The sequence below is a fragment of the Trachinotus anak genome, unplaced genomic scaffold (assembly GCF_046630095.1).
Source record: "Trachinotus anak isolate AG129_WGS33_773 ecotype Australia unplaced genomic scaffold, CSIRO_AGI_Tana_v1 ptg000033l, whole genome shotgun sequence".
Classification (NCBI taxonomy): domain Eukaryota; kingdom Metazoa; phylum Chordata; class Actinopteri; order Carangiformes; family Carangidae; genus Trachinotus; species Trachinotus anak.
This window is the reverse complement of record NW_027273884.1, coordinates 5,687,723-5,702,660: the sequence shown is the minus strand read 5'-3', so window position 1 is coordinate 5,702,660 and position 14,938 is coordinate 5,687,723. Positions and strand designations below refer to the sequence as shown.

At 37.2% G+C, this 14,938-nt stretch overlaps 1 protein-coding gene across 5 annotated transcripts in view; it reads right to left on the bottom strand.

Moving 5' to 3' along the window:
- The window catches only part of LOC139614038 (neurexin-3a), a 108,160-nt gene that overhangs the window by 12,479 nt on the left and 80,743 nt on the right, over positions 1-14,938 (bottom strand). For 3 of the 5 annotated variants that reach the window (XR_011686881.1, XM_071471124.1, XM_071471122.1), the window contains exons 16-18: positions 9,205-9,294; positions 7,189-7,496; positions 1,826-1,916 (exon numbers count right to left, since the gene is read on the bottom strand). Coding sequence is in view for 3 of the 5 variants with exons in the window: in XM_071471124.1 (XP_071327225.1) it covers positions 1,826-1,916; positions 7,189-7,496; positions 9,205-9,294 (489 nt within the window). In the remaining 2 variants the exon portion in view is untranslated. The remainder of the gene's footprint in view (positions 1-1,825; positions 1,917-7,188; positions 7,497-9,204; positions 9,295-14,938) is intronic. The other 2 variants (XR_011686882.1, XM_071471123.1) reach the window with 1 other exon arrangement.

Genomic DNA, 14,938 nt, shown 5'->3' with positions numbered 1-14,938 from the left:
CAGAATATATGTCGAAACAATTATTGCCCACCAAAACATCACACTACACATGATGAGGCAAAAATAAAAGAATGTTTTTTTGGATAATTGGTGAATAGACGGGAATTATGTCGTGATAACAAAATTCAGAAAAGATAAACCAAAACAGGAAATAGCATTGACTCCCCAAAAGAACAAAGGAAATTTAAAATCAAAGCATGCCGCTGTCATCGTCAAAGTGATGTTAAGTGTTATAATGGTGTGAATTTCTGTGTCAACACATGATTGGATGACTGGGGCCCTGTCATTGTCTTTCTTCACAAATCCCCATGAAAATCAGGCTAGACAGCACAGCTTTAAACCCATTTACACCATGACCTTTCACACTCTTTGAAAAAACCTGGGAATGACCTTTAACAGCAAGATCCTACTGGTGGTCAACAGAACAGCATTAAATCCTCACCAATCATACGACTGAATATTACCATTAAGAATCAGACTACTAGCTCTTCACTTGAGAAAAGTAACAATCTGATGTTGATCCTTGAAATGAAGCAAATTGTCACAGAGTGCTACTCACTCATTAAATCTATCTTTTTTATTTGCAGCACCACCTTTTTGATACAAATACTCTTGAGCTAAAAGTCTGGTTGTATGATAAATGGCGCATAGACATTTTCTTACTTATAGTATTTTATATAACTAAATTTGTCATTCTGTGTCATTTACTTTTTAATAGTAATTTTTCATAATCATAGAAAGACTGACCTGTCATTTCCACCCATTAGAAGCACTTTAAAAGGTAGACTAGTTAGTTAAAGCTGTCTTGGTGGGTATCATGAATTCAAAACCTATTTGAACATTCAAATAGACGTTATTTTTTAAAGGCTCTGGTGTATCAAAAAGAAAAGAAAAATCAATAACAGGCTACAGAAACTTAAAAGTGTTCTGAAAATGTTAAAAACTAAAACTAACTAGAACTAAAAAAACTAAAAAAACTTTTATTATTTAGCATGGAAATGACAACAGGGTATTTGCTGTTTTACAAAATTATTGTTTCTAAAATATGGACATTCCCAAATTCTTTCAAGCTGATTCTCAAAGTTATCACAACGCTTAAACATTTTAGAATTCTAATGTTTAGATACAAAAAAGACAGAATAGCAAGTACACCTAAAAGCAAAAGTATGACCCAAAAAAAGCTTGTACACAGAAATTCAATGATATCTGTTCTCAATTACATGTACCAACGCAAGCCTCTATGGAAAAACACCAATGAAAACAAAAATGAATCAATGTAGTCTAGACAACATAATTTTTGAAAGCTGAAAAAAGAAAGAACAAAAACTGGCAAAATGTATTATTTCAAAATGAAAACTTGAAGAGTAGTGAATGGCAGGAGCAGTGGACGAAAACAGTGCAGAGAACATGGCTCACCATCTTACAAATTTTGCACATTTGTGATGACATGTATACCCCTTATCGTTTCTCTCAGCAGACAAAATCTGTATGGTGACCATGTTAACCACTTTGGAAAACCCCATGAGTAAGTGTAACTCATGATATTAATTGCCTTCTCCATTACTATCAACTAGTAACATACCTAATTAACTTTCTGCAGGATTGATGCTGTTCAATTTTTTTCAATTTGAATTGAAACTTGGATAATCCAGCTTCTCTTTGATTTGGTAATGTATAGTGTAGCTTGCTATGCTTACTGTTACTACATCGGCTGTTTCATGAAGTTACACTTTGTCCATCCATGGGGTGTGATGCTTTGAGGATATCTTGATCCTCTGATGCAGATGAATGACAGCACAAAGAAAGCAAGCAAATGCAAACTAACCTAGCCCACCTGCATGGCTAGTTTCACACTCCTCCAGGTCTTCGTCATCACTCGAACACTCTGCAGATGACACAATGTCATCTGCCGTATGCTTCATGGGCAGAACGTTGGTCATCAGAGGTCACAGCCACAACAAAGATACCCAAACATAAAGAGCCACCAGCAAAAAAAACAAAGAAGACACACAAAGACAAGGGAAAATGCACAAAACAAGTTAGAAGGTGAGCATGAAAGTTAAACTGTTACTTTGGAAACAATATTTTGATGAAAAGATCTTAACTCAAGGTTCACCTTTTTTTTTCTTTTTTTTTTTTACCTTGTGTCCCTCAATTGATACGAGTTTGATCATTTGCTACGGAGATTGCTTAGTTGTTATCACGTAACCTTAGGAGGAACTTTGATCACAGGTCACAGGTTTTATTGAATGTTTTATTTGATACAGACAGATGCAGTGTACATAGTGGATTGCATAACAATTAACCAAGGCAGTGCATTACAGTATTTGTATCTACTGCCAGTTTCCAATGTCTGTCCTTAGAAGGGCCTTTAAAATAACACACAAAACTGGCTGTAGGCAGTACAAGCACAAGCTCCTTTTGTAAGAAAAGCTGTCTGGTTCAAACAGGTATTCCAGTGTGAAACTTCACAATTCCCTGCAGTGGTATAAATTGATAATCCAAAAGCCTAGTAATGGTTACACCATGTCACAGAGCACATAGGGCCTGGCCATGTAAAGATTTGCAGATAAGATTTATGTTTGCAACTGCAATTTCATCAATAGCTTCTTAAAAGTTATCATATTCTGGATTCTTAGGATGTTACAGTGATTTTATCTTATTGGCTTTTTGTCAAATATTAATTTTATCCAACTTAAAATTCTATAGGGGATTAATCATTCATGAGCTTGCTTCAAATGTGAACGGATGTGAATGATTTTTTTTTTTTGACATGTCAAATTTCACTTTATGATCGAACATTAGACCTACATATTTGACCTCAGAAAGCTGATTAATTGGCTGACCATGGACTTAACGTCTAATTATGTTGATGTGGGACATCTTCCAGAAGAAAAATATGTAGATGCTTCTATTTTAACATTAAGACTGACACACAAGTTTTGAAGCCAATGTGCTGTAGCTTCCAGGTGTATTGACAACTGGTCTGTAACTGTAATAGCTGTTATTCCATGAGCATATGATTGTGTCATCCGTGTACATTTAATAACCAGCTCCTTTACATGATTCAGGACGTTTATGTATAGACTAAAGATTATTGGTTCTAGGACTGATAAAGAGAAGATATTTTTAGTGATGACACAATGCCCACCATTGAAACATGACAAGTTTTTTGTTTTTTTTTTCAAGAAACTGTACTTGGAATTTCAGAGCCAATGAGATGATTTATGGTATCTAAGGTCCAGGAAGGCAGTCCTACAAAATTCCCTTTGTATGATTAATTTTTTCCAAATGATAACAATTTAAACTGTCAGTGGAAGATTTTAATCTAAACATGAATTGTAATGGGTGCAAATAGTAAATAATTTCTAGGTAGTCCATCAGTTGCATTGCCACAGCCTTTTCCAAAACCTTAGAAGAAACAGGATTATGGTTGGCAGGTAATTACCCACTTCATCAGGTAATCCACATTTCCAGAGCCAGATTTTATCCAGTTGGATCCAGTTTTGAATCCAACAGTACTCAATTTATTTTGTCACATCAGAATAAAGCTTTTAAAGGTTCTATAGGCGATCATCACTGGTGTCCCATTAGACCACCAGCATCACGGACCAAAACAAATGCTTTGTTGGCCACACCTCCAGCCACTCATCAGTTCCAAGTCAAGATGGATTACTTTAGCAGCTTATAGGGCTCTCCATCTTGATTAAGCTGAAACAGTATTGGCTCTGGCCCAGACTGATAAAGTAATTCAGCGTTGGACCTTTTCGCTGGGACCATCCCCACAAGACACTGACAAAGCCAATAAAAACTTAAAAAACTTCATGGATGTTTTGACAATCCACTGGCCGACTGAGGTTTGAGTCCCCATGGCCTGTTCGCCTATGCTCTGGTCTTTCTTCTGGTCTCTTTCTTTGTTGTAGACCTTTTCAGATGAAAAGGTGGCTTCTTCTGTGGAACAAGTTCTATAAGGTTTCTTACACCTGAACGCTGTGCACTACACTTGGCCATCTTGCATGTGGGCGGTCTGTCTGTCATAATAAACATAAGGAGGGCCAACAGTTAAACTGGGACTCAAATGCACTAATATCCACACAGACTAACATGCATGCACTGTTGTCCCGAAGACCAAAACAAAGAACAGAGAAAGCTCAAACACATATAGTAGGGGTGTGACTTCATTCTTTGCTCAGGAAAAGATGATCTCTGGTGTCACATATGAATGTCCTCCTCGAGCTTTCTCCAGTTGTCCACTGACTCCTCCCCAATGACCATTGACTTCTTCCCAGTCGATGCTGTAAGTGGGTTTGTTCTGATATTCACACAACAGATGTCTGTTTTCGCTGTTTGTCACTCCAGTTAGTACCCAGTGATACAAATCCATGAATGATAAACAAATGCACATTTTTTCACTGAAAAATATTACACTTTGTAGCGGACTCTATGGACATAACTGTGTTTAATTGTGTTAGGTCAGTGGATACGTTGACACATCACTTTAAGAAAGGAGGCTTTTCAGGGTAAATGACTCTACCTTTTTTGGGGGGGTTTGAGGACAGCACCTTGTTCCGGCTTGTGACACACACATTTGTGCAACAAACAAAGAAATTTTCTTTCCTGCAATTTCTACTAGTGACCCTGACCCTGTCTGCTTGATGTCTCCAATGACAGCTCTTCACAAACATGACAACCAACACATTTTCTTTTAAGCTGCGAGAGTTGAAGTTATCTGCCCAGACAATTCGCCTTGCGGGAGATTACCGTGGATGAGATGAAATACTACATGGTGTCGACCCTCTGGAGTTCAACAGAAACCAGAATGGTGAGCCTTCTCACAAATCCTCCTCACCATGCAGTTTCAGCATGTCTGGAAATGCTGTGGCCAGCGCTCAGTAGTAGCCATAGCTGGCAGGCTGCTGTTCATCCAAGAAACCCCCCAGGGCAGCATTTACTATACAACATGGATGCACAGAGAAGACATCCTGGCTGGTGGACACGGCCACCCCATGGAATGCCTAATGGCAGCCCCATATGTACATATGGCACTAGGTATGTGGAGGTTTGTTTCAGCGGGCAGCAGTTTGGCTGGAAGGTGTGGATTTCTTTTGTGCTTATGGACTGCTGGTGGATGTTCAAAACCGCCGCTCAATTGATGAGAGTGGACTCTATCAGGCTATCCAGCATGCTGTCCACTGTGAGCGAGTTTCTCCAAATTCAAATTCCTGGTCCTCACGCAGCCCACATTCTCTTCATGCACCGCAAAGCATGGAGACCAGACCGGAGCAAAATATCACCAACATACCCTATCAGTTTACTGACTCACCCTGTGTAAATCCAGTTAGTGCATTCAGAAAATATTAATTAAAAATATCTACATTTATCTTTCTTTCATTTATTGTTTCGTTTGTAATGCATTGATGATCAATGTAATACATTTTGTCTTAGTTCTTGTTTTCAAAAGTTACTTTTATATTTAGTCTTGTTTGTGAAAAGTACCTCATCAATGAATAATTCTTGTTATAGTTTTCAATAACAAAATGAACACTGTCCACTGACCCAGGATGCCCCTCAGACCTGCTGCACCTCCCTTTCTCTGACCTCCTCCTGAATGACAAGATGCTGTGGTCTGTGAAGTAGGATCTTCATCACTGCTTTTTGTATGGTGGCTAGAGATCAAACTAAGATATGTGTTTATTCAAATGCACAGTATGTCATTTCTGCCAGTAGGGGTCTCTAAATCAAAACAATAACAAACGGCGTTGGATGAGCATGGGATCATGGGAATTCACCACCATTGCCGTAAGCTTCTGCTGGTTTGGATTTCTTCAGTGTCAGTGGTTCAGGAGGTTTTTACCTGGACCTGAATTATCTACAGAGGTATACTACTCTCCAAAATAAACAGATCCATTGACTATAACCATTAAAAGCACTGAAGGGCTGGGATCAACTACTAAACTAACTGTTAATTTATGAACCAGACATTCAGGAGGTTTTACCAGCAGCTGAATTATGCACAGATGTGTCCACCTCTCCATAACAAATAGACCAGTGGATTAAAACCAGTAGAAGCTACAGATAAAGCAGTGTAATTTTAAAAATCAGCGATTCATTATATGGCAGACACAGGACATCAGGGAAGAGTTGGGGGGTAAAACTACTAATCCAACTAATTAATTGCTACCAGTGGATTAAAACCAATAGAAACACCAAATAAAGTAGTGTCACTTTAAAAATCAACAATTAACTTAAGTAGACTGTGGTTGAAAAAAACTTAAGTTAACAACCTTGAGTTAAGATGTCAACAAACTTGATAAGTAAAAGGTAATGCATGACAAACACATTTTGAAGAATATCATTTCTACCAAAGCATATATTTACTACAGCTTCCTAAGAATAAAGGCCTCAGATTGGTTTGCTTTGGAAAGCTTTAATGTGAAACAACAGCAGCTCAGTTTGCAATAACAATTAACATAGTTCAAATCCAACTCTAAAATGGATATCTGTTCCCTATGTGAGACTCATCTGTGTCACCCCTGAGCCAATCACCCTGTTGCTCAAGAGACTAGAATCTAAGTGCAAATATGAATAGATATGATAAAATAACCACATTAGAATATTTTGGGACTATCACTCCCATGCTACTGTATGTCCCAGATTAATTTGGTATGGACTACAGTAGGAGGGAGTCACAATCATCATTGCTAATGTTTTCAGACAGGCTTGAAAAATGTGAACCTACCCTATAAAGGTTTCTGTCTGTTTATAATTTTATTGTGTTGCAAATCAACTGGAATTGGATACAGTATCAGACAGAAATGTTTGGGTGTCATGCCAAATTACAACTGTATGAATCTGGCTTTAATGAAGTCAGACTTTTCTGGTTAGTTAATATACTCAGCAAAACAATATAGCCACTTCATACTGATGTGTGGTTGACCATTTACAAAACAAAATAATTTGGGATGCAAGGGGATGCAATGCTATGCCCACAGGTATCGTGTTCTGATCCATTCCTCCTGGAATTGACAACACATCTGCTGCTGACTGATCAAGAATAAACTGCATGCAGACTGTTTACATGTTTCACCTTTGAGCTACTTTTAAGTACTTTTCAGGTATACTGAGTATGTCTTCTGTCATATGCTTAATTCACTGGATGTGTACTTATTAAGGGAAGTCTACCAATACCTGTACTGTTGAGGAGGATCTGTGCTTCCGCGTGGTAGTGGTGGACATCATGGTAGTGGTCTCAATGAAGGTTGTGGACATCTCTGGAGGCATGGCCGTGGTCCTGGCTGAGCCTGGCGCACTGGGCACATCACCTACCAACCTCACACTGCCATTAATCTTGATGTTAGGGTTACCATCAGCAGCCATGTTCAACACCTTGAGGCCATTATAGTAAAGGCCAGACAGTTGACCCTGAAAGGGCCGCCCACGATCACTACCACCAATGGCAACTGTTGCTTGAGTGTTGAAAATTGTCAGCTGCCGTCCTAGATGAGACATCCAGATGTATGATGTTTTCAAAAGAAAAACAGGAAAAATGTTTTATTACACTTATATATAGCTGCAATAGTCATTTACAACAAAACTAAGGGCCTTATTTTCATGGTGGCACAACAACCAGAACAAGCAGTGCGTAAGCATTTATTTTCTTCTTGACCTTGAAATTCCCTTTTCTGATGTGTTGCATTTTAGTGCCCAGTCAAAGAAAAGATGAATCGAGGGCAACTGGACTTGGTAATTGAAATGATTGATTCAACTTTTCTTGGATAACTACAAGCTGGATGACTGACTCCTTGCACAAGTGCAAGGTGGCTCATAGGAGGTTAATTCAAGTAAAGCAGTGATTTGTTGATCTATAAATGCATATGGGCAGTTCTTACAGTGTCTGTTGTCCATAGCTGCTTAAATACCTGCAACAATTTGAAGGCAGCAAGATAATCTCAGAAGAGTTGTTAAGGAAATGACACCAGAGGCCTGTGCTACGAAGCAGGATTTGAGGTTATCAAGGTAATTTCAGTTTTTTCCAGGTATCTGATTGGTCAGTAGTTGGGCTGTTGACAGGTTTTGATCTGATCATCTGAAGTTAACCTGCTCCAGAGCAGGTTGGGAGTTCAGCATCAGTTACCGTGGTGATTTACCCCAGTAAAAAGTGACCCACCATCGCAGGACTGAAAACGCAGAGTTAAACCTGGAGTTACTTGCTAACCACAAATCCTGCTTCGTAGTATGAGCTTCAGGCCTCATGCTGCTACAAAATAATATGCACCTCTAGACACATCAGACTAGTCAGTTAGAACTCAGTGTTATTGCAGTTGTAACATGTAAAAAACAGACTGCCAAGGCTAATCAGTACTGTGCATCATTGCCCTTTTTTTTTCCAAACTTTCATGCATTTCTGTTGTCACATGATGAAATGATGTGATGATGACTTACAACATGACAGTTATAACTGAAATAGCATCAATGTTATCATATAAACAGCTATTAATTATTTCTGTTGTCTTTGTAGTTATAGTTAATAGTCAACAGTTAAGTAGTTTGTAACAGTTTTAAACACCTCGCCATCTGCCTCTGCTTGCATTGCCTACCCAGATCATAATATCTTGGAGGTATCTCTCCATTTGCTGAGTCACTGTAATCATACTTCACTGTGACTGACTCTGTTTCAGCGATAAGACCTGAGTGTATTTACTAATCACCAAACCCAGTCTTGCACTTGGCATTGCTAGACATACACAAATGAGACTGGCAGGTTAGCTTTAAGAGGCCACACAGGATGTACCCAAGACCTACCACTTTGCACTGGTTGTTGCACATAGACAATTAAAATAGGACCCTCAGTGGTAACATGAATATATATAACCTGTCATAGTATTTAGAGGTTTCTTCTCATCTCATTGCTATAACTGATTCATTTATTATGTTTAATTATGTATTTTATTATGTTACAGTTTATTGGTTCATTTATTTACACTTATTTAATTCCTTATATTACTTTTTGTTTTTGTTAAATTGATGAAATTCCATTTAAAGTTGCATGCATGGGTTGACATTCATGTTCATGCTTGTGACACCAATTGTACCTTGATAGACATGGAAAACATCACTTTGGTCTGACAACATCAAAGGAAAACTTTATATAAAGTTATAACCTGCATTAAACATAAGAACATAAATATGTTTGCTCGAAATTACCTTTCTCTTGTAGCCACTCTTCTACTGGTCTGGCGTATTTGAAAGGAATTTTCTTATTGGCCATTTGATAGCGTTCAATGTCGCTGTTCCCTTCAAAGTTTAAAAGACATTTATAAAGACATTTATTGATCATCAGCATTAAGTCAGCTGGAGGAAATATCACATGTCCTTGAACATTTACAATATATTTAAATCATTTTATCTGAAGATTACATTTTTATTGAACCATGTTTTGTAAAACTTAGATGAATCTGTGGTCTTTACACAAAAATATCAAAACACACAAAATTATCAACCAGTATGGGGGGGACGATAATAAAATAACTGGGTGAAAAGGATTTAAAATACACACACACACCCACACACACACACACACACACACACACACATATATATATATATATATATCTTTACTTTGAGGGGCCCTGGCATGTTATCAACAGCAGTTTATCTGTGTATTCAGCCCTTTTTTTCCATAAGAAAATCTACAGTTGCTATAAAAATGGGTGGAGCAACTACAGTCACAAGTAGCAATTTGCAGTTTCTAAACCTATTGCGCTGAACAAAAAGAAACAGGTAATTATACACCACAGGAGCAATTGTGTTCATATTTTTTGTGAAGCATTTACACACCATTTCTAGTTATGGTACCAATTTTCATTTCTCTGGCTCATTCCAGCTCACAGCAAATTGAGCAAAGACCTAGGATAGCAGATAATGATGAATAGCCCACGCCCACTTTCATCAATCGAAATGGCACTTCAAAGTTTGGCCAATACTTAGCAGGGAAATTGCCATAACTCTTTTAACAATTTGTCCATTCATCAGAAATCTGGGTGCATATCTTCAAGCTGTTCAATGGAATAGGTCAACTGAAGAATTTTAAAACCGACCCATAGGGGGCACTACAAATACCATAAATGTTCCCACTTGCAGGTATATAACCTTTTTTTTTTTTTTTTTTTGCCCTGGTTTATTATTATTAATTTTACCATGAGCTGGAATGGGCTAGAAACATGAAATTTGATGAAATGACTGGAAATTATGTGCATGTGCTTCCCAAGAAATATAAGTCCAATCGCTAGATGTTGGTGTTGGAAAGGCCACTTCCCTCACACCATTTTTCTGATTGACTTGAAATTTGACCAACAAGACCAGCTCAATGTGCTCTACAAAAAAGCCTCATGGATGATAAAACTCCTCCATATTGGATATTTGCTAATTAGAATAAAAGAAAAATGAATAGGCCGTGAAACATGCTCGTTGCTCACTTTCATTTTGGTCAATTGAACTGCTTCTTCCTGAAGTGCCATATTGATGGATGAATGTGGACATGACCTTTCTGTGAGCTGTAGCAATCTTTATGGAACTTGGCACCATAACTGACATGATGTGCAAAAGCTTAACAAGAAATATCATCCCAATTGGCTTGATAGCAGTGCTGTAATCCTAAAAAGATGAACATTTTGAAAGTTGAAATGTGGCACTCTTATACTTCTCAGTATAAGCCTTCTGGATAATAACAGCCAGAATGATAGATGTTTTACTAAAGTCTAGTAATATTGAATAGATAGATTTTCTGACCAAATTTGGAATATAGTACTGCAGGGCTTAGATACAGTAAACAATTCTGTTATAAATAAGCTACATCAGTCAAAAAACATGATTGCTATCAATCCAAAAACTTTGCAAATGGTTGGTCTTATCAGTAAATTAGCCATAAATCCATTTGTCTTAAGTTAATCCTCAGTCAACTCAATGGTGAGACCCTGCACTAATGAATGTAAACACACAAATGACTTACAAAATGCTGAAAAGTTACTGCAATAAATATTCAGAATATCTTGTAAAATGTTGCATGGATTTGTATGATATTTGGTTTGCATGATCCACAGTCATTACTCATTACCTGTATGGACATTCGTAATGATTGATTAATATGGTTGTGGCATATCACCAGTAATTCCACCCTCTGGAATTCAAGTGAATTCTGACAAAAGTTGACAAAAGCCTCATTCCAACCTATCGTCAGTTCAGAAGCCCATTTCTTTTTTTTTTTTTTGTAAAATTGCAAAATATGCAAAACCTACTTTCAAATTGCCTGTAGGCTGTGAGTCCGATCTGCATGAAACTTTGCACATAGAATCTGTGGACTCTCCTGAACAGAAGTTATGAAAAGAATTTTGATTGTGCAACAAAATGTGCAAATTACAGGAATAACTTCCTGTAGTAGTCAAAACAGTAAGTTTTGCATATCTTCACAACAGGTCAACACAAACCCTGGAACTGGATTTTCTGCTGTCCCACTAAGGATCTGTGCAATCTTCTGCACCAAATGGCCATTAGGTGGTGCATTCATTGAGAAATCATAAACTATGCCAAAATTATTTTTCCAAACAATGTTTAGGCTGTGAATGGGATCTGCATGAAAATTTGCACACATCATCTATGTCTTCTAATGTTCTATCTTCTAATGTTCTTCTATAATGTTATAACTATTCTTCAGATAGTTTTGATACTTAGAAAAATGCAAAAGGTTTAAAGGAAAAATTGTACAAAGGAAGTGACATCGTATCTTCACATACTATATATGTCAGATTGACATGAAACTTGGGCCAGTAGTTTGTTGATACGTTGCCTGATACCTGTTTGCCGGTCTGGTTATTATCATTTTTCCGGTTGACTCAGATTCCTGTGAGCTGAAATTAGCTAATTAATAATTAGCTAACATGAAACCTAATAAATAGGCCTAATAACTGAAAATTATTTGCACATGCTCCCCAAGAAAAATGAGAAAAATTGTTGCGCTATAATTAATACAATTTTGGAAGGGGCACACCCCTCACACCGTTTGTCTGATTGGTGTGACAAGTCCATCTCATTGTGCTCTACAAAAATATCCCCTAATACCATTAAAGTCCACCATATGGGATTCTTTGCTTTTTAGCATAATGTGAAAAACTGACTGAATAGAACATTTTGGATTTTCACTTTAACAACACCAAATTTGGTATACAGCCTTGTTGGGCTGAGAACATTGACCCATAGGGGTTGCCACAAATCCCACAAATGTGTATCTAAAAACTAGTTGACATGATTTCACTAAAATTGGTGTGCATGATCTTGGGGCCAATAATAACCAAATTCTGAAGTGCTATATTGATTGGTACAATTGGGCGTGGCCTATCTCATATTTGTTCACAACTCGAGCTGATTTCTCACATTTGATGAAGGAAGAATAAATGGCTGAGCGCTAAGTGCACTATCGCTGAACTACTTTACGCTTTGTAAAGAAGACATAAGTGTGGACTTGGTCTCACGCCAGCAACAGTGTCTGCATTGCGTGGCCACTGCATTGCTGACCTGCTGTAACTCACACACGTGCGTGTGCTCACACTGGCTGCTTGTCTGCTGTATCACTGCTACTGCCAGCTCTATCTTTCTATATAGAGTTTGCAAGCTATGTTTTCCTTTGGATTTCTTTTCATTATACATTACTTTCTGATTTATTTTGACAGAAAAGGTAACTAAAATGCGACTGTCTCTTGATGCAGCTGTTAAAATGGTAAAAAAAATATATTTATATTTTTTCATGTCTATGACATATTCAGATTCAGCCTAGTAATGTGCCCGGTATGATGTCAATATGACTGTCAACAGATCTTTTCCCTGACTATTTTTGTTGGGAGCTGCACAGGTGAAAAGACACTGAATTGCTAGATCACTCAATGTTGCCTTGAGGCATGAGACATGCAAGACAGTGTGTCCACTCTAACCATTGACGTGGGTGCTGAAACAAAAACCAAGATGATCTGCAGCTGCAGTGCACCAGTGTGCATGCCAGTGTGTGCCCAGCCTCACTCCTTAAACAGTATTACACTACTTTAAATGGTTTTGCTTGGCTTTGTCAAGCTTTAAACCTGCCTGTTGCTGCATACAGGTTCAAGTTTGTCTGCTTCAGGGCAAAAGGGTCAGAACCTGTGATTTTCTGCTTGCAGCTATAATAATTGGTTGCTTGCTTGTGGATTTAATTTTGGGTGGTTCAGTTGCTTCCTTTTGAGTGCAAGTTTAGAACCTGTGATTTGCAGCTATTTTATTATTATATCTTGGTGCAAATCAGCTTATGCTAACCCTGATCAGGTTATGCAGATCTGAATGTTTCAGTAAGAATCAGGAAAAAAAAAACATAAGGAATGAGCCCTGAGCATAACTGAGAGGTTGTAAATATAGCCCTACACAGTACACATTAGTTAAGGGTATATATATATAAATTTATATTTTATTGGAAAGCATGTGCACTTACAGAATTTATAAAAAAGAACTATGCAGAGATACAAGGATCTTAAATGAGGATTCTCTTTAAATAAATAAGTAAATAAAGTGATGTGTAAATCTGTCAGTGATGGCTTAGAGCTCCTACACACTGGTCATCAACAAAGGGCTCAGGCAACAAAGTTGAACCTGGCTCCATTTTTGCTGCAATGCAATGTCATACTCCACTTTCCTTGCAGATGATTTTGTAACATGAACATGCAGAGGATCTGTTGCTGATTGTGGTAACTGATGTGTAATATCCTTTCTTAGATTATTATAAACTGATATGCAGTGTTTTGTATCTGATAAGCATTCATACTCATTGATCAATTACTCTAATAATTAGTCCCCTTTTAAATTAAACTAGTAACTCTGTTAGGATAGGTTTTGTCAGTGGGTTTGTACAGTCTCAATTCTACATGTTCTAAGTGTGGTCATATGTTGACATGTTGGGCTTTGTAAATGTACTTTCTTTAGTTTAAATGTGTTGTGTAGTCAGTGTAAATGCATATACTTTTTTATTCTTTTATGTTTCTAATCAAAAAGGTCGTGACAATTTTTTGATCTGCCCCACTGAAAAACTGTGGGGACTTTGCTTATGAGGTGTTTTTCTTATTTAGTGGATGCTCACTAAATAAATGATAGAAAAATTAATAAATAGGGTGGACAAAATATTAGAATCACTTCTTAATGTAACATAACACAATTCAACAGGAGCACAAACTGCAGCCTCCAAAATGAACAGATGCATCATCATTTTTCTAACATGTTTTAACTTAAGAAAATGTTTAATTAGATTGCAATAATTTTAGCAAGGTGGACTTAAACAAGCTATAGCAATCTTTTCTCCTAGAAATTAAGTTGATATAATACTAGTATATTACTAGTACTAATAATAGTACTAACAGCAAATATGTTTTGTGGAAAATATATTGTTGCCTGAATTATGTTCGTTATTAATATAGTGGCAAAATGATGTTAAAGTGGCAATCTCAAATATTTTCATTTAAATAAATGTATGTCAAGTCAAGTTTGTTGTACGCTCAAACACCTTGCTGGGAGTTATACCCCTGAGCCTGAGCACTTGAACCCTGGATCACAAGTTCAAAGACCCTTGACATTTCTGGCATATCAGTGGAGCTCTTGGACTCCAGCATCAAACTAGATTTAAACATAAATAACAAGAGTGATAAAATACATCACTGGTAAGTATTTAAAATTAAGGTTAGAAATGCAACTCTTATTGAAATTTAACAGATTACTGTCTATGCATGGCCCAGCAGAAAAGCTAGATCGCTAGCCTTTTCATATTTTGTTATGTTGAAGTGTTATGCTAAAATAAAAAATAAAAAAAAAATTTCTCTCATCAATCTACACTGAATACCCCATTATGAAAAAGTGACATCAGAATTTTTTTTTA